General features: G+C 62.0%; 2 protein-coding genes across 7 annotated transcripts in view; one reads left to right on the top strand and one right to left on the bottom strand.

Moving 5' to 3' along the window:
* CHD5 (chromodomain helicase DNA binding protein 5) overlaps positions 1 to 10630 on the top strand; it is a 43896-nt gene extending 33266 nt beyond the window's left edge. The window contains exons 26-41 of the mRNA XM_058661005.1: positions 94 to 268; positions 469 to 561; positions 683 to 771; positions 1071 to 1204; positions 1499 to 1643; positions 1896 to 2052; positions 3108 to 3187; positions 3367 to 3472; positions 7170 to 7259; positions 7736 to 7873; positions 8139 to 8247; positions 8667 to 8799; positions 9134 to 9329; positions 10157 to 10320; positions 10401 to 10515; positions 10623 to 10630. Of these exons, the coding sequence (XP_058516988.1) occupies positions 94 to 268; positions 469 to 561; positions 683 to 771; positions 1071 to 1204; positions 1499 to 1643; positions 1896 to 2052; positions 3108 to 3187; positions 3367 to 3472; positions 7170 to 7259; positions 7736 to 7873; positions 8139 to 8247; positions 8667 to 8799; positions 9134 to 9329; positions 10157 to 10320; positions 10401 to 10515; positions 10623 to 10630 (1932 nt within the window). The remainder of the gene's footprint in view (positions 1 to 93; positions 269 to 468; positions 562 to 682; positions 772 to 1070; positions 1205 to 1498; positions 1644 to 1895; positions 2053 to 3107; positions 3188 to 3366; positions 3473 to 7169; positions 7260 to 7735; positions 7874 to 8138; positions 8248 to 8666; positions 8800 to 9133; positions 9330 to 10156; positions 10321 to 10400; positions 10516 to 10622) is intronic.
* Positions 10631 to 15820: 5190 nt separating this feature from the next.
* KCNAB2 (potassium voltage-gated channel subfamily A regulatory beta subunit 2) overlaps positions 15821 to 17382 on the bottom strand; it is a 67975-nt gene continuing 66413 nt past the window's right edge. For all 6 annotated transcript variants that reach the window (XM_058674492.1, XM_058674506.1, XM_058674501.1 and 3 more), the window contains one exon: positions 15821 to 16622. In XM_058674492.1, coding sequence (XP_058530475.1) covers positions 16533 to 16622 — 90 coding nt within the window. In that variant the 3' untranslated portion in view covers positions 15821 to 16532. The remainder of the gene's footprint in view (positions 16623 to 17382) is intronic.

The following is a 17382-nucleotide window of genomic DNA, read 5'->3' as shown; positions in this document are numbered from 1 at the left end:
TGGGAGGAGCCAGGCCTCCTCAGAGGGTGAGGAGGGCTGGCAGGGCGAGCGGGCAGCTCCCGGGGCCTCACGCTGCGCCCTGTGCGTCCCCAGGAGGAGGTGGAGCGGGAGGTCATCAAGCAGGAGGAGAACGTGGACCCCGACTACTGGGAGAAGCTGCTGCGGCACCACTACGAGCAGCAGCAGGAGGACCTGGCACGCAACCTGGGCAAGGGCAAGCGGATTCGCAAGCAGGTCAACTACAACGACGCCTCCCAGGAGGACCAGGGTGCGTGCTGGGGCGCCCCAGGCCGCATCGGCCCGAGCCTGGGGAGTGGGCATGAAGTGGGTGGGCTGGGCTCCCTGGATGGCCCTGGTGGCCGCTGCTGCCATGATCGTGGCTGTCCCCTCGGGGTGTGGCCCTGAGTGTGCGAGGGCTCGGGTGGGCTTCTGCTCACATGGCTTGCGCCATGTCCCTGTGCCCGGCAGAGTGGCAGGATGAGCTCTCAGACAACCAGTCGGAGTATTCCATCGGCTCCGAGGATGAGGATGAGGACTTCGAGGAGAGGCCCGAGGGGCAGGGTGAGTGGCTTGGGAGCCAAGGGGGGCCCTGACCCCTCTGGGGGTGCCTGTGAGAGGATGGGGTGGGGTGGGGCAGGGCAGGCTTCAGTCCCCATCTGAGGGTTGGCTGGGCTGCCCCTAGGTGGCCGGCGACAGTCCAGGAGGCAGCTGAAGAGCGACAGGGACAAACCTCTGCCCCCTCTGCTGGCTCGAGTTGGCGGCAACATTGAGGTGGGGCTGCCTGCACCCCTTCTCTCTCAGCCCCGCTTTCCCCCACTGCTGGGGGTGGGGCAGCGGCTGGGGCCTAGGCTGGGTGGGCGCGGCTGGGGCCTAGGCTGGGTGGGGGGTGGCGGTTGTTGGCGACGTACAAGTGGGGCTGGGCCGGACCCCGGCCTGGAGTCCCCTCTGTGGGTCCTGCTGCAGGTGGAGGCCTGGCTGCCTCCCAGCTTCCTGCTCCCTCTCACTCCCGCCCCAAATCTCGCTCCCAGTCAATCTGATGGAGCCTGGCACCCGCTCTCTTCCCCGTCCAGGTGCTGGGCTTCAACGCCCGGCAGCGCAAGGCCTTTCTGAATGCCATCATGCGCTGGGGCATGCCCCCACAGGACGCCTTCAACTCCCACTGGCTGGTGCGGGACCTGCGGGGCAAGAGTGAGAAGGAGTTCAGGTAAGGGGACTGGGGGCGTGGCCCAGTCGTGGGCAGGGCCTGGAGAGGGGCACCTTTGCAGGAATCCCTGCCAGCTGGTGTCTTTGGTCCTGCTGGGGGTGGGGCAGAGACGTGGAGCTCACTTGTGTGGCAGCCCCTGGAAGGCTGGCCTCGGAGGGTCCCTTTTCTCCTTTCCCAGGGGTCTGACCGAACAGGTGTGGTTGGGGGGGCAGGTGACGGAGGATGGTTCCAGCCAGGAGGTCCCCCTGGAGGTCCTGCGGCCCTCTGAGGACCCTTGCTGGCCCCCCACCCCAGAGCCTATGTGTCCCTCTTCATGCGGCACCTGTGTGAGCCGGGGGCGGACGGCGCAGAGACCTTCGCGGACGGCGTGCCCCGGGAAGGCCTGTCCAGGCAGCACGTGCTCACGCGCATCGGGGTCATGTCATTAGTTAGGAAGAAGGTGGGTGACAAAGCTCCGCTCCGGGTGCCCCGAGGCCCTGTGCCACCATGGGGGGCAGGTGCCTGCCTCAGGCCCCACAGCCCCCTGGGCAGGGAGAGGAGGCTGGCATGTTGGGTCATGGGGCACAGGAGACGGTGGGATCTGGTGTTCGGGGAATTTGCTGTCGGGGTGTGTGAGGTCTAGCCCACCTCAAGCCTGGGACACCCCAAGGACCCTTGGTGCTGACCGTCATTCCCCACGGCTGCCCGCCAGGTCCAGGAGTTCGAGCACGTGAACGGACAGTACAGCACTCCTGACCTGGTCCCCGAAGGGCCCGAGAGCAAGAAGCCAAACGAGGTCATCTCTGACCCCAACACGCCAGTGCCCGCCAGCCCCGCCCACCTTCCGCCAGTCTCACTCGGCCTGCCAGGTCTGGGGTGTGGCTCAGTGTGTGGGGGGTGCGGGTTGGTCCCTCGGTCACAGGGGGCCGTGGGGGCCCTTGGTCCTCTCCGTTCTTCCAAGGGCTTCTGTGGAGGAAGTAGGTGTTTTTCACGACAGCTTGAACTTCAGGTTCTAAGCGGTGAGAGTGGCTTCCCCTAGGATGTGTTGCCCCATGGTTTCTAGCACATTGTTGTTGGTGGAGCCACACCCACTGTTGAGTGTTCATCTTCCTGCAAAGCAGCTTGAGGTCCGGGAGCTGTCGGTCCCAATGGGCTTGCCCAGTGTGGGCACTGCCCACAGGTGGACCCTATGGCTGGTGGCAGAGCCTGTCATCTGTCTCTGAGTCCTGTGTGCTGGGCGTACCCTTGCTGCAGCAGGCGCCGGGGCGGCGTCCTGCCTACGGGCCGAGTCGTGCCCTGCTCTTCTGTGCTGTTTGGTCTGCCCTTCCTCCGCGGTCACACCTGGCTCATTTCGGGTTTGGGTAAACGCTTCTCGTGCGTCTGTGTGGTTCTCTTCCCAGTTCTCTCGGATGCTGATCTGGAAGTGGAAGCTCCGGGCCCTGTGGCAACTCTGTAACCGTGCGAAGAGCCGGGGCCTTGCCCTGTCTTGTTCCTGCCAGGGCTGTGTGGGGTTCCCATGTCAGACCCCAGCGACATTTGTGCTGTTTTTATGGAAAGTGATGGTTTCCATCTACTCAGTAGCAGAATGACATAAAGAGAGGGAGAGAGCTTTCATCACTGTTCACCTCCCAGATGGCCACACTGTGCCGTCTGGGCCGGGTCTCCCGCCCGGGAGGGCGTGGTGCCTTCTCAGGCGTGGTGGCAGAGAGCTGGACGGGCACAGGGCAGCTGGAGCTGGAACCAGCACTCTGACCGGGGATGGTGGCTTCCCTGGCTGTGCCACCACACCAGGCCCTGCAGCCTGCAGCCCGTGGCCGGGTGCTGGGTGTCAGTGTGTGACTCCCCCAGGCTGTGACATTGGGTGTCCTCCCATGTGCCCGTCTGCCGTGGGCTCTCTGTCTCACCTCTTTCCTGGGTCTTTCAGACAAAGTGGATGCCCAGCCAGGGTACATGGACGAGAAGGAGCTGGGGACACAGGAGCCAAAGAAGGCCCTGGAAACCCAGGTATAGATGGGGGCTGGGGGCTGGGGCCTGCCCACCCCTGTCTGCCTGCCGGGTTTCATAGTCCCCTCTCTGGGAGCAGGCCAGGACTGGGATGGAGCTGGGGCAGGGGTCTCCAGCCCCGTGCGTGGCCCCTTGCTTTCCATTGCCAGACCTGTAGCTCCCCAGCCTGTCCTCCCCAGGTGCTGCCGACTGCCCTGGAGAGCGAGGACAGCAAGGAGAGAGCCTGGGAGGAGCGGCCGGAGGAGACAGACAAGGCCCAGCCCTCCCCGGAGCAGCTGCCAAAAGGTAGGGGCTGCCCGAGGTGCGGGTCCTCACGTGGGCGCTGGCCCCGGCCCCAGCCCCAGCAGCTCTGGTCAGAAAGGGTGGGCCGGCTGGATGGGAGACATGGTGCAGCAGGCCCCGGGCGCAGGAGGGCAGGCCAGGGCTCGAGTCCCGCAGTGTGGACCTGCGTGCATCTCCTCACAAGGGACCAGGGTGACATACCTGCGTACTGGCTTGCCGTGGTCAGGTTTCATCTGTGCTGTGTGTCGGCTCTGATGGCTGGTGTGAGTGCCTCGACGCCTGCATGGCCCCGTCCAGTGGCCTGGACTTGGTGCTGGCTCTGCCTCCTTCCGTTTCTGACAGATTGGGGTTCGGATCCCTTCTGATTGCGAGTTCCTCTCCTCGGAGGGCCGGCCGGGCCCCGCTCCTTAGCCACTGGCGGCTGTGTTGTTTGATGCTATCTGTCCAGGTTTGCCGTTTGTGGTGACATTGGTTTCTGCCATAAGGATTCTCTTATCCTTTCTGATGCTTTAAAAAACAAGGATTTATTTCACTTGAAAGGCACAGAGACGAGAGAGAGGGAGAGAGACAGAGAGAATCTCCCCTCTGCTGGGTCATTCTGCATATGGTCACAGCAGTCAGGATAGGGCCAGGCCAGAGCCAGGAACTTGGGTCTCCCACATGAGTGCGGGGCCTGGCTGCCTTTCCAGACACGCGAGCAGGCATCCGGGTTGGACACGGGACAGCTGGCACCCACATGGCATGTGTTTAACACAATGCTCTGTGATTTGCAGTTCATTTTGCCCGATTTGGTTCACCGAGCCTGTCTCTGTAACGTCCGGCTGCCCCAGCCCTCCCTGTCCCTGACTGCGAAGTGTGGCCGGCTTACCAGGACGCAGTCACTCAGCAGGAGCCTCTGAGTTCCGAGTGCTGCGGTTGTTGCCACCCGCTGCCATCCCTGCCTCCCTCCTGCTCACTGATCCACTTCCTGTTTCTCGGGGTTGGTCTGGGCGGAACCAAAGGGTACTTTCTCATGTGCCACGCTTCCTGTTTACCGAAGTTGGACACTGTATTATTTCTTTCTAATGAAAAGATTCATTTTACTGGTTCACTCCCTAAACAGCTGCAACCGCCAGCAGTGTGCCAGGGTGCAGCCAGGAGCCAGGAGCCTCTTCCAGGTCTCCCATGTGGTTCAGGAGCCCAAGCACACGGGCCATCCTCTGTTGCTTTCCCAGGCACATGAGCAGGGAGCAGGATGGAAAGTGGAGCAGCTGGGGCTTGAACCCCTGTGCGTATGGCAATCTGGTGCCTCAGGCAGCGGTATTAGTTCTTTGTATGGCTAAATGTTATTCCAGTGTGTGGATCTACCATGAACAGCTGTGGTTGTGGTTTTTTTGGGTCTGCACCAGGGACGGCTGGGAGAACCAGGCAGAAGCGGTCCCTGAGCAGTGAGCCGCACACCGCCCCGCAGGAGGTTTCTGTTCCCGCGTGCCTGCCGTCCCCCGCGGCTGCTCGGGTCTGTCTCAGGGGAGTGGTGCGTCTCCTTTGCTCTCAGTGATGGCGCACACCTTCTCAAGTACCTTTGGGTGCACACTGGTTAGAGAAACTTCTCTTCAGATGCTTTGTTCATTAAAAAAAAAAAACTTCTTGATCGACTTGAAAGAGTTCCACAGAGAGGGAGAAAGAGCAAGAGAGGGAGCGAGATCTTCCATCTGCTGGTTCACTCCCCATATGGCTGCATGGGCTGGGCCCAGCTGAAGCCAGGAGCCAGGAGCTTCATCCAGACATCCCATGTGGGTGCGGGGACCCAAGCGCCCCTTGGGTCACCTTCCTGTGTGTTGCCAGGCAGGAAGTAGGGAGCTGGATTGGAAGTGCAGCAGCAGGGACTTGAACCAGCACTCTAAAAGGGGTTGAGATGGTGGCTTAACCGCACCACAACACCACCCCCTTCTGCTTCTCTTTTGCTGGTAAAACTTTGTTAACTTTGTTGTCCCTAGTTCCATTCTAGAGGCTGGAAGACCGAAGCGAGCCTGTTGACATATGTGTTTCTTTTTTTCAAAGATTTATTAAATTTTACTGATTTTAATATTTAAATCCTTGAAATCTTTAAATCTTTAAATTTATTAAAATTTAAAGATTTATTAAATTTTAAGATTTATTATTGCAAAGTCAGATATACAGAGAGAAGGAGGAGAGACAGAGAGGAAGATCTTCCGTCCGACGATTCACTCCCCAGTGGCCACAATGACCAGAGCTGAGCCGATCTGAAGCCAGGAGCCAGGAGCTTCCTCCAGGTCTCCCGTGCAGGTGCAGGGTCCCAAGGTTTTGAGCTGTCCTTGACTACTTTCCCAGGCCACAAACAGGGAGCTGGATGGGAAATGGGGCCGCTGAATTATGAACCAGTGTCCATATGGGATTCCAACACATGCAAAGAGAGGACTTTAGTGGCTAGGCTACTGCGTCGGGCCCTGCTCAAGTTGTAAATGGTGTTACTTGTTCTTCTACGGTCATTATTTCAGATCTAGACCTAGGTTCTGTTTTAGCTGTGATGTTTGAATGAGCTGTTGCTGCCTTGTTGGTGTTCTCTGCTGCCATCTCTTGGTTCAGCACACTCTGTCCTTTCCCTCGCCCCGTTTGCAGAGTTGATGGCATTATTCTGGACTCACAGCGCCGTGAAGGCTGCAGATGCTCCATGCGGTGCTCCTGTCCTGCGGCCCCGGGCTGGGTTTGCATAGCTTGAATCCTGGCTCCCGCCTCTGGGCGTTCCCCTGGTTTCCTGTGTGCCGTTCAGCATCCTTCCTGAGCACACTGCTTGCTGGCAATGCCAGATTCGTTTCTCTCCCTGTATTTTCAAGTAGCAGTGAGGTTTGAGGTGGGGTGGGGTGGAAGGTGTCCTCCTGGCTCTCCTCGGGCTGCCGCAGGCTGCTCTGACTCTATCCTTATAGGAGGGCTCTTCTCCAACATGGGCAGGCCGGCTTGCAGGTGTTACCTTCGTCCATGGTTGATGACAAAACTTTAACGATGTTTTAGTCCATTCTACCTGCCACTTGCTGCAATTCTTTATTTAAAAAATTCTTTATTCCCTTTATTTATCTGAAAGATTCAAAGAGAACGAGAGATGCCACATCCTCTGGTTCGCTCTCCAAACGTCCCCGGTAGCCAGGGCCAGGCCAGACTGAAGCCGGGGCCCAGAGCTCCATCCTGGCCTCCCACGTGGTGCCAGAGACCTAGGGATTTGAGCAGAGGAGTTAGGCTACAGCGGGTAGAGGGTGGGAGCCTGGTTTTGATCCTTCTGGCCTCCCAGGGTGTTGGGACAGGAGCCCTGAGTTTGGGACCCCTCTAAGCCTTTTCTTGGAGTCCAACAGCCCCTGTGTGGGCCCACCCGATGGCAACCTGTGCCTTGCTGGCTTCGAGTCCCCTGTGTTCCTGGCCTCCGTGTGAGCCACCTGGGCATGTTGCCTCTTACCCAAGATTGCTGGCTGCTTTGAGGAGTTGCATGTTCACAACCTCCGTGACAGTGGCAGCTGGCCATAGCTGGGACCTCCAGGCCTCTGGCTGTCCTTGGAGGAGAAGGCTTGCAGGGTGCCCGAGGGCTCCAGGGGAGGGTGTACCCTGGCCCTGTCTCACAGAGGAGCAGTCTCTGGTGGCACTATTTGCCCTTGGGAGACCCCCCCACGGGGCCACCCCATTCAGTCCACGAGTGGGCACTCTTGTCTTGCAGAGGAAGCCCTTCCCCACAAGGAGAAAGCCCTGGACAGTCTGGAGCTGAGCCTGCTCCACAGCAGGGGGGACAACAGTGACTTCAGGCCAGGTCTGTGACTTCCCCTGCTTCGCCCCATGTCCCTTGGTCCTTTGAGAGTGCCACCTGGACGCCAGGCCCTGACTGGAAGAGGCAGAAGGGAGCCTGGACGGCCGGCCACTTGGAGCACGGTGGCCTCTTTCTGGCCCTCTCTCTTGACTCCTCCTCTGGTCCCATTGAGCTGGTCTCCTGGAGGATTTGGGCTCAGTGGGGTGCTTTTGCCTACCTCTAGGTGCTAGAACGTTCTGGAATATTTGTCTTTGGCTCAGAGTTTCAGGAGCTCTGCTGTGCTGGAACACGAGCTGTACTGGTGGTGGTGGGGGAAGCCAGGGATGCAGGGCTGTGGGTTTGTCCAGTCCTGCTCTGTGGGGAGCCCCCCGGGACAGGGCTGTGCTTCCTGCTGGGCTTTGGGGTACCAGCGCCGCATGGACTGAGCCCCCAGGCAGTGCCTTCTGGTGGAAGTGTGCATGGGACCTGTTCCCCCACAGCCGGCACCAAGCCCGAGGAGAAGGAGCCGAGTGAAATGCAGCAGAACGGTGACAAAGAGGAAGACGAGGAGGGGAAGAAGGAGGACAAGAACAGGAAGTTCAAGTTCATGTTCAACATCGCGGACGGGGGCTTCACAGGTGAGACAGGACAGCCCCACTGTGGGCGCCAGAGGCTGGGCAGATGGCTCCTGTATTCTGGAGTGTGGCTGGTGGGTCAGAGGTGAGAGACGCAGCCCCGCTGTGGGCGCCAGAGGCTGGGCAGATGGCTCCTGTATTCTGGAGTGTGACTGGTGGGTCAGAGGCCAGTGTGTAGCCTTTTCTGAGCGATGCTGGAAGCAGGGACTGCTGAGGGGGCAGTCATGGGAAGAGTCAGTGGCTTCTGCTCACCTGGCCCCTTCCCCAGAGCTGCACACGCTGTGGCAGAATGAAGAACGAGCTGCCGTGTCCTCGGGCAAGCTCTACGACATCTGGCACCGGCGCCATGACTACTGGCTACTGGCGGGCATTGTCACGTATCCTTGGTCATGTGTGTGGGGCCAGTTAGGCCCTTGCCTGCCCTCCATGGACCTCAGGGGAGCCCTCCAGTGCCTCCAGGGGAACCAGCCCCTGCTCTTCCCCACCCCAGCTTTCCCTACAACCTGGCTCCTGCCCCGCCCCAGCCATTGTCTCAGTAGTAGTCCCTCTTCTCACGAAGACACCCTTAGTCCAGACGGACCACACTCAAAGGGTGAGCGCCTGGCCGTGTCCACCCCTGGGTCATGGGAGTGATGGCGTGGCGTTTAGTTGTGGGCCCTCCGTCGGTGGCTGTCATCCTCACACCCGTCTGGCAGCTGAGGTCCATGACTTGCCTGGGCACACACAGCCTGGCAGCTGGCCTTGGGGGTTCCCTTTTGCTGCAGCCGCATTTGCCCTTAACGCTGCCCACCCCCAGGCACGGCTACGCCCGCTGGCAGGACATCCAGAATGACCCACGCTACACAATCCTCAACGAGCCCTTCAAGTCAGAGATCCACAAGGGCAACTACCTGGAGATGAAAAACAAGTTCCTGGCCCGCAGGTTCAAGGTCAGTGGTTGCTGGAGCTGGGGGCCTGGGTGGGCCGTGGGACGGGCTTCAGCAGGAACCACTGCTGCTTCTCTCTGGGCCGAGCTGTCCTCAGCGGTGGCGATAGGAGTCAGTTGACAAACAGACCCATGGCATCCTGGCTTGGGCCGGGACTGCTGGGTGTCCCTGTGCCGGCGGGGTGCCTACCTGGGGAAGCTTGCAAGAGAGTGGCTAGCAGGGGGTGGGGTGGGGTGGTTCATTCTGCCTCTCTCGTCTCTGCCTGAGGCCTTGGCCTGGAGCAGCGGCAGGTGCCACCCAGGTCCCTGACATGCAGCTGTCCTCCCGACCCCTGCAGCTGTTGGAGCAGGCCCTGGTCATCGAGGAGCAACTCCGCAGGGCCGCGTACCTCAACATGACCCAGGACCCCAACCACCCAGCCATGGCCCTCAACGCCCGCCTGGCCGAGGTGGAGTGCCTTGCTGAGAGCCACCAGCACCTGTCCAAGGAGTCCCTGGCCGGGAACAAGCCTGCCAACGCCGTCCTGCACAAGGGTGAGCGGGCCCCACGAGCTGCGGCCACGGTCTCCTGTGGCAGGGGATGGCAACGAATGCCAGCCCAGAGGGCCCGTTCTGCCTCGGCTCAGAGCAGGTCCCGGCCTGGGGCTCAGTGACACAGTGGTGACAGCGAGCTCTCTCGTCCACCCTGGCCACACCCCCGAGAGGCGAGCTCCTTGTCTGCAGGGATTGATGTCCTGTGTCCAGGTTTGCTGGCCCAGATGCGCATTCCCTGGCACACTGCTGCTCTCACGCGTCTCTCAGTGGGGCTGCTGGGAGGGGCGTCCACCAGGGCTGGGCTGGGAGACCAGGGTGGTCTGCTGTGCAGGCAGCCTGGAGTTGTGAACCCCACCCTGCCCACTGTGCTGGGCTGGGGATGTGAGCCTGGCACAGCTCAGAGGGGGCCCCTGGGAGGGGTGCTGGGGGACCCTTGATGCCTGTTGCCCTTCCTCTGCACTTGTGTCAGCTTCTGGTGGGTGCAGAGTGGCCTGCCCTATGCAGAGTGGGAGCTGTCACAGGAAGTATTTATTTGAGAGGTAGAGGTAGACAAAGAATGAGAGAGGGAGGGAGGGAGGGAGAGAGTAAAGAAGAGGGAAAGTGAGCGAGGACAGTGTTGTCACCAGCTGGTTCACTCCCCGGTGCCCACGCCAGCTGGCCAGGGTTTGCCTGGCCCCGGAACCCAGAACCGAGACTGCAGTCCAGGTGGTCTGCTCGTGGGAGGCAGGCACCCAGCTGCTGGAGCAGAGGCAGCTTCCTCCGGGTGTGTGTGAGCTGGAGTTGGGTGTAGTGCTGGGCTGCGAGGCTGACCGCTGCCCGCCCTGTAGTCTTGAACCAGCTGGAGGAGCTGCTGAGCGACATGAAGGCCGATGTGACGCGCCTGCCCTCCATGCTGTCCCGCATCCCCCCGGTGGCCGCCCGCCTCCAGATGTCTGAGCGGAGTATCCTCAGCCGCCTGACCAATCGCGCTGGCGACCCCACCATGCAGCAGGTGAGCTCCAGCCTGGGGCCGGGGGTGCGGAGGCCCTTGGGGGTGGCACCGCACCTGCAAAGCTGCGTCCTTGCCTCCAGGGCGCTTTCGGCTCCTCCCAGATGTACAACAGCAACTTTGGGTCCAATTTCCGGGGCCCTGGACCGGGAGGGATTGTCAACTACAACCAGATGCCCCTGGGGCCCTATGTGACTGGTAGGTGCCCGTGCACTCGTGGGCAGCATGTGCCACGGGGCCCCCGCCGGCCTGGCCTGCCTGCTGCCGCACCACCAGGCCAGCTGGGCCCCCCTCTCTCCCCACAGATATCTAGCCGTGACCATGACGCCCCCCTGTTGCCGCTCTCCTTTCCAGCCGAGGTGAGGCTGCCACTGTCCCACCCCTGCCGCCTCGTCCCTCCTCTGTCATCCCACCCTGTACAGGTCCTTGGAGCTGCCATTGTCCCTGGAGCCTGCAGCTGGGGACTGTGATGTGTGCTCACGGGGGACTGGGTGTGCTCCCAGCGGTGTCTAGGCCTGCTGTGACCAGCCCGGAGCACCTCCAGCTTTCAGTGCCATACCAGCTGCTGGCACAACACGCCTCCTGCCCGGGGCTGGGAAATGGCTAAGGGTGGCAGGATTGGCACTGGCTAGGAGATTGGCAGCCCGGGTCCCCATCCCCTCATTCCAGCCTGTCCCTGTGAGCTCCACTGTGTGCGGAGTGCCAGGCTGGACCGTGGGTGCCACCTCCTGGGGTGCTGTCAGGCTCTGGTACTGTTCACAGGCTGGCCAGAGTCCCATGGTGGGCGGTGGCCAGCAGAGGGCCTGAGGACCTGGCCGCCTGCCCACTCACCTGCCTTTTGCAGCCACGCTTGCCGGGCCACTCGCCCGACCCCCATGGGAGAGAACAGCAGTCGCCTTTCTAGGAGCCCGTGCCCCCTTGGGACCCAAAGGGACACCGAGCAAGGCCGTCACACGGAGCCCGGGGCCCGGCCTGGCGGGACCGGAACCTGGAGGAGCCACCTCGTTTCAGTTCAAGTGTTCTTCCACGCCATGCCATGCCTGTAGCCACGCTGGACGCGTCCCTTGGCCACCTTTTCCAGAGCGACTTCCCAGAGGAGGTTTCATTTATTTGTCCATCTTCTGCACTTTGCTATTGAAGACTTGAACGCGTTTGTCTTGGTGAAAGTTGGGTGACGTGGGTGGCGTCGGGCACCTGGGTGCACATGCACTAATCTTTGGGCTCCAGACCTCTGGGAGGCTCCCGGGGGTGCCTGGGCTGCCTGTGGGAGCGTACAGCCCTCACCGTGCCCCAGTGAGTGGCTGCCTTTCTGCTCAGACCCCTGCCCGCCCAGGGCCCAGGTCCTGCCAGGGCTGGAATCCATCTGATGTGTGCCGTGTCGGCAGGGAGGGGTACCTCTTACAGGTGTCTGCCCTAGAGACCCAATCAGAAGGTCCCAGGCAGGGCTGGGGCCAGCTGGGCAGGAGAGGCTGAGGCAATGGGCAGGGGCTACTGTTGGCTGGGAGCCCTACAGGAGGGTAGCATCAGGGGTCCTGGTGGCATCAGACTACCCTGGGCATGGTGTGCTGGGCTGCGGGGACACATTCCTGGACACTTAGTCCCCCGGAAGACCCAGGTTGTGGCGCTTGGTGCCAGAGGAGGCAGAGCCACAGCTGCTCCACTGTAAGTGGGGGGAGGGCTCTGCTTGGGGCATGGGGGTTGGCCCAATGCCCAGCCCCTGCAGACTCCAGCCCACCAAAGTCTTCTGGGCTTCCTGCCTGGTTTGCTGCCACTGGAGTTGGGGACCATCTGCTCACTGTCTGTCGTCTGCAGCCCACAGCCCAATCACAGGGAACACACTGGGTCTGGGGCAGGGAGTGGCCAGGCCTGGACCCGCATGGGGTTGTCTTTTGCTGTGGCTGAGCCTGGCCTGGAGCTTCCCGGCAGAGGGCGTCTCTGGGTGCAGAATCTGTGTGAGGAAGGGACTCTGTGAGGAGTCAGCTGGGCCCGGGCAAGGTGTGGAGGACACGTGGGGTCTCTGTGAAGAGGGGCCTTGCGGGCAAGCGCCTGGCCTCCCTGAGCCCTAGGTGTTGTCTGGACTGTGCTTTCTCTGAACCCTGGAGGGCTGGACCCCCCAAAGCCCCTGTCATTGCAGGCCACAATCCCTGGACGTGGAGGGCTGCCCCGCGTGGGTTCAGGCTAGGGCTGTGTCCTCTGCTCAGTGCCTCCCCACGCAGAGCCCCTGGCTCTGGCCGCACGGGGTGACCCCCCTGACCTCTGACCCCTGGTCTCGGTGTGTGGCAGGTGGAGTGGGGGCCTGAGTTGCCTCGCCTGCACCCAAGGCCGCTGGCCCCTGCTCTTCTGCTTGTCCCCTCGTCCCTCTCCCAGCCCTCCCCAGCCTCACCTGGCCCCTGGCTGTGGGGATGGAGGCACCCCACTGGCCAGGCCTGAGCAGCTCCAGGGCTGGGGAGTGGGTGCTGGTGGATTGGCCCTTAGGGGGTGTCTTTCTCGGTTGGGGCAGGGGCTGGGTGGTGCCACACTGGGACATCGTCAGCTGGGTTTGGTTTTCGCTGCTGGCAGGCCCCAGGTCTCTACTCCAGTGAAGCAGTCACACAGATCAGGGCCCGTGGGGGTTCGGGCAGAGCCTCTCTGGACTGAAGGTCTTGAAAGATCCCCAGGGGATGAGGGTCTGTCTTGAACCCTCCTCACCCACACCTGCCGAGAAGCAGGTCTCTTCTGGAGCCTGGTGGGTTCGGGGAGGTTGCCCGAGTGCCAACTGTGGAAGGGGCTTGGTTATCCAAACCTGCAGCTGCTCCTGGGGGCAGGCCTGCACTCCTGCTTGTCACCTACCCTGTGGGCTGACTAAGGCCGGCCCTGCTCCAGTTTTGGGCATCTGGAGGCCAGCAGAGTTGGTAGGGTGGGCCAAGGGTTGGTCCTTCAGAGCCTTTGGTTATGTGCCAGGCTGTGGCGGGCAGGTCAGGAGACTGATGGTCCCCTCTGCCCTCACTGCTCTGGTGGCCCGGTCAGTGCTGGGTGGACTCTCTCCAAGGCTCTGTTGGGCAGACCGCAGCAGCTCATGTCTTGCGAGTTTACAGGTTGTGGCACAAAGCAGCCCAGGGGCACTGGTGGTGTTGTGTTCTTGGATTCTTTTACCCTTTAATTTTCAGATTTTTTTTAAACAAAGTATTTTTTTAGGTGCGATAACCCAGGAAGGGCCTGTTGGGTGTGCGTGTGTGTGTCCTGAACTTGCCGGGGTCGGACCCCTGCCCTGCTGCGGCCGGCACACAGGGAAGGAGGGGTCCTTCTGTGTGTGGTGGGAGCTGAGCTGGCCCCAGGCAGGCGAAGGGAGGGGGCCCCTGCGGGGGCAGGACAGAGCCTGCAAGCTGAGCGCCCCCCGAGACCGACCACAGCTGACCCGGTCCCCCTTCCCTTGTACTCTGTGTGTATGTTTTGGTTTTCTGTGTTTTAATAAACCCTTTGGGAAACGACTGAATCCGAGTGGTTTTCCAAGCTCCTCAGGGACTCGGGGAGAAAGGTTGGAAGTGTCACCTAAAGCTGCTTGCATCTGCTGAGGTCCTGCAAAGGGGAGGAGCCCCAGGGTGTGCTGGGTGGTGCCCCTTTGCTCATGCCACCCCCCAAGACGATAGCACATGGTCCTCCCCAGACCGCAGCCTCTGTCAGCATGGGCAGAGCAGTTGGTGGGGTCTGCAGTGGGTACAGCAGCTGGGGTCCGTGTCAGAGGTAGCCCTGTATCCTAGTGGGAGCGATGGGCCACGTCTGGCTAGCTTGATTCCAGGGCTGCTTCTCAGGCCCTTCACCCCTTCCTGCGCCTGGCCACAGCCCGCAGGTCCCTGTGGAGGGGGTTCTCGTCCCGTCTCCGGGGCCTCCCCTCTCCCTCCCAGGCCAGCACTGGGAGTGACACTGGAAGACGAGTGACTGACGGGCTTGGGTTTATTGTGTCATTCCACAGATGTGGTCGCGGTCTCTCGGTGTGAGTCGCGCGCGGAAGCTCGAGGGGTCTGGAGTTCTCTGCCTAGTAGGGGTGCAGTTAGCAGGGGCTGCAGTCATTAAAAAGGGGGTGTGGAGGGAGCATGTCCACATGACTGGGTGAAGACAGAGGTGGGAGGGCCCTGCCCCTCCTAGGGATGCTGGACCTGAACATGAGCGTGATGAGACATGGTGGGGACCCCACCTTGCTGGCTGCCTGTGCCGAGTGCTCCTGCAGGGGGACTGGCCAGTGCGACTGGGCTTCAGGGACACAGGAGGGGCTGGCTGGAGGGGGGCGGGCAGCAGGGCTCACAGGTAGGTGTGAGGGTCCACCTGGGGTTGGAGGGAAGGGCTGGCTCACCCCGGGCCAGTGCTGGGCACCTGAGGACCACGAACAGCTCCTGTTTCCTGATGTTCTGCCCTTGGTCTCCGTCCCTTCTCCGGGACCTCCCTTGGTCTCTCCCCGCCCAGCCCGGCAGCACTGAGGCCAGGGGAGGCAGAACTCCTAGTCAAGGAGGATGCGGCAGGGCCAGAACACCTGGAACTGGGCTTTGAGGAGCACAGGTGCCTGGGCTTTGGCTGAGCCTACCCCCACCCTGGGGAGCCAGGTGCATGCACAGGCACCAGGAGTGCTGCTGTGCTGGGCATGGCCGGGGGAAGTACCAACTTCCCTGATCCATTGGCTGCCCTGATCCATCTTCCAGTGAGCAGGGCCAGGGACTGGCAGTGCGGACAAGGGGCCCAGCCCCATCTGTGCCAGTGGCAGGTGGGCCAACTGGCTCTTCAGTCCCTGCACAGTGGCAGCCGTGTCCTGGGGACTGGCAGCGGGTGCCAGGCGGGGAGTAGCCACAAGCCTGGCCGCTGCTGGGAGGGATGCTGCCCTGTCCCCACACTGTCAGGCGGCATCTGCAGATGCCCGTTGCAGGTCTCGGTGAAGACGCCCAGGCCTGGCCCGGGGGTGGGCTGGGAAGTCATGCCCCTCGACTCCTCTCTTCCCTTCTCCCCTGACGTTTGAGGCTTTTGGGGACCCTACTCGGGCCTGGACTAGGCAGCAAGCCCTGGGCGAAGGGCGGGGAGGGCCTTCTTGGAACAGCAGCTTCTCCCAAGGACAACCCAGGAGCAGGGGTGCAGGCCCCGGGGGCTCGCTGTTCAGGCTGCAGGCATCGCTGGCTTAGGGTGGGGTGTGGCAGGTTCCGTGGGGTCTGGCTTCCTGCCATCACCGTCCTCCAGCTCTGGTGGACCCTCCTGTCCATGCTGTCCGCCCTTCCTGCCTGCACTTGCTGGCTAGGGTACAGGGGTGTGTGTGGGAAGCCCAGTGGCTGCATCTCCAGGGAGACATTCCCAGGGCTTTACCTATGTTGGGGGGCACGGTGGTTGAAGACGTGCAGGCACCCTCCCTTACTGGGATCCTCCTGGGGGACCCAGGCTCAGCCTGGCATGCAGCAAGGCCTAGGGCAGTGACTGGGCAGAGGACAGGCTCCACCAACTGCGGTGAACTTGGCCTAATGGCCACGGACCCTGCCTGCTGCCACCTGCCGACCATGCAGTCAGCATCCTCACTCCAGCTAAGAGTGCCTGGCACAGAGGGACCCACTGCACTGTGCCCTCCGAAGCGCTCTGGGCACCCGTGCCCAGCACCCTGGGCCTTTCCACCCACGTGGCAGGGATCAGATCTCCAAACATTTTGAGGTTTCTGTGCCACAGAGCCAGACACCCTGGGGTCCCCTGCCCCTGTCAGTGAGGGTAGGGGTGGGTTGGGGTGAAGGTCAAGGGCCAGCTCCCCTTGGTGAAGGATGGGAGGGCAAGCTGAGGCCAGGCCCAGCAGAAAGCACCAGAGGCCCCTGGAAAGGGAGTGACGGGGTGGCCTTGCCCTGTCCCAGCGCCCAGGAACACCAGAGCGGCCCCAGGAAATGCTACCCCTGCCCTTCCCAGGCTTGGCCTGGCCTCAGCTTGGAGAGGCCCTGTGAAGGGCTATGGCTGGGAGGAAGTGGGTGGTCCCTTCTTGGATGGGCAGAGGTGCCAGGGGTGGCCGGGCACCCTGACCCTGACAGCGGGCCTGGCCCGGCAGCAGCCCCGTGTGCGGCCGGGGAAGCGGTGGGTGGTGTCTGCAGCGACTTCGGCTCCCGAGGACGTCTTTGCGTGCTGTTTTCTTTGGATGCAAACCACACTCTGCACTTGGCTTCGGGGCGGCGTAAGCGAGTGGACAGGACTAGGAGGGGCACGGAGACTGTCCGGCGGGCGGGCGCCGCTTAGGACCTGTAGTCCTTTTTGCTGTAGGGTTTATTGCCCAGGATACTATCAATCTCGTGGATGACAGAGGAGGACAGTTTTGGAAGGACCTGCGTGCAAACACAGAGGGGCATGGGAATGGACTGGCCTCCCACTGCCACAGCCTCGCCCGCTGGAGCAGCTGGAGGCCACATGGTCTCTGCTTCAAAGGTTTGGGGCCCTTCAAACTCCAGGAAGCTGGAGAACCTTCCAGAAGGTGACACTGAAATACAGATTCCAGGGCCTCACTTCTAACTGCTCCTCCCAGCTGTCCCTGTGTCAAGGAGGCAACACTTCCTGCCCTGGCCCCCACGGGTCCTGCTCCCACGGGCCCTGCCTTCCCAGTGCCAGGGTCACCCACCGCTCCGACCTGTCACCATGCCACCCCCACCCAGGAGCCCCTGCACAGATCACCAGGCCTCTCTCCCCCAAGCCGCCTTCTCCCAGGCAGCCAGGGAGAAGAACCCTGTGAGAAGCTTGTTGGAGACTGCTCCCTGTCTCGCCCGGAAGCCAGACCCCAGAGCCTGCAGTGTGGCCACACAGGACCTGCCCCTGCCCTTCGGGGCCTCTGTGCTGACTGGCCCTGCTGCCTGGAAGCTTGGCCTGAGCGTCTGTGGGCACACTCTGCTCCTGTCCCTGCCTTCAGTCAAACACCACTTCCTGAGCAAGCCCACCTAGCTTTCCCCGACGAGTACTCTTCACCTCACTTCTGCTGTCCCTTCAGGGCATGGCTCCTTGGTGGGCCCTAACACGTCACAGGTGCCTGGAACCGTGCGGGGTACGCACTTGGTGGTCACCGACTCCAAGCTAGCTCAAGGGGCTGTCTGGGTT

This window comes from Ochotona princeps, chromosome 2 (assembly GCF_030435755.1).
Source record: "Ochotona princeps isolate mOchPri1 chromosome 2, mOchPri1.hap1, whole genome shotgun sequence".
Taxonomy (NCBI): domain Eukaryota; kingdom Metazoa; phylum Chordata; class Mammalia; order Lagomorpha; family Ochotonidae; genus Ochotona; species Ochotona princeps.
This window is presented reverse-complemented; position numbering and strand designations above follow the sequence as displayed.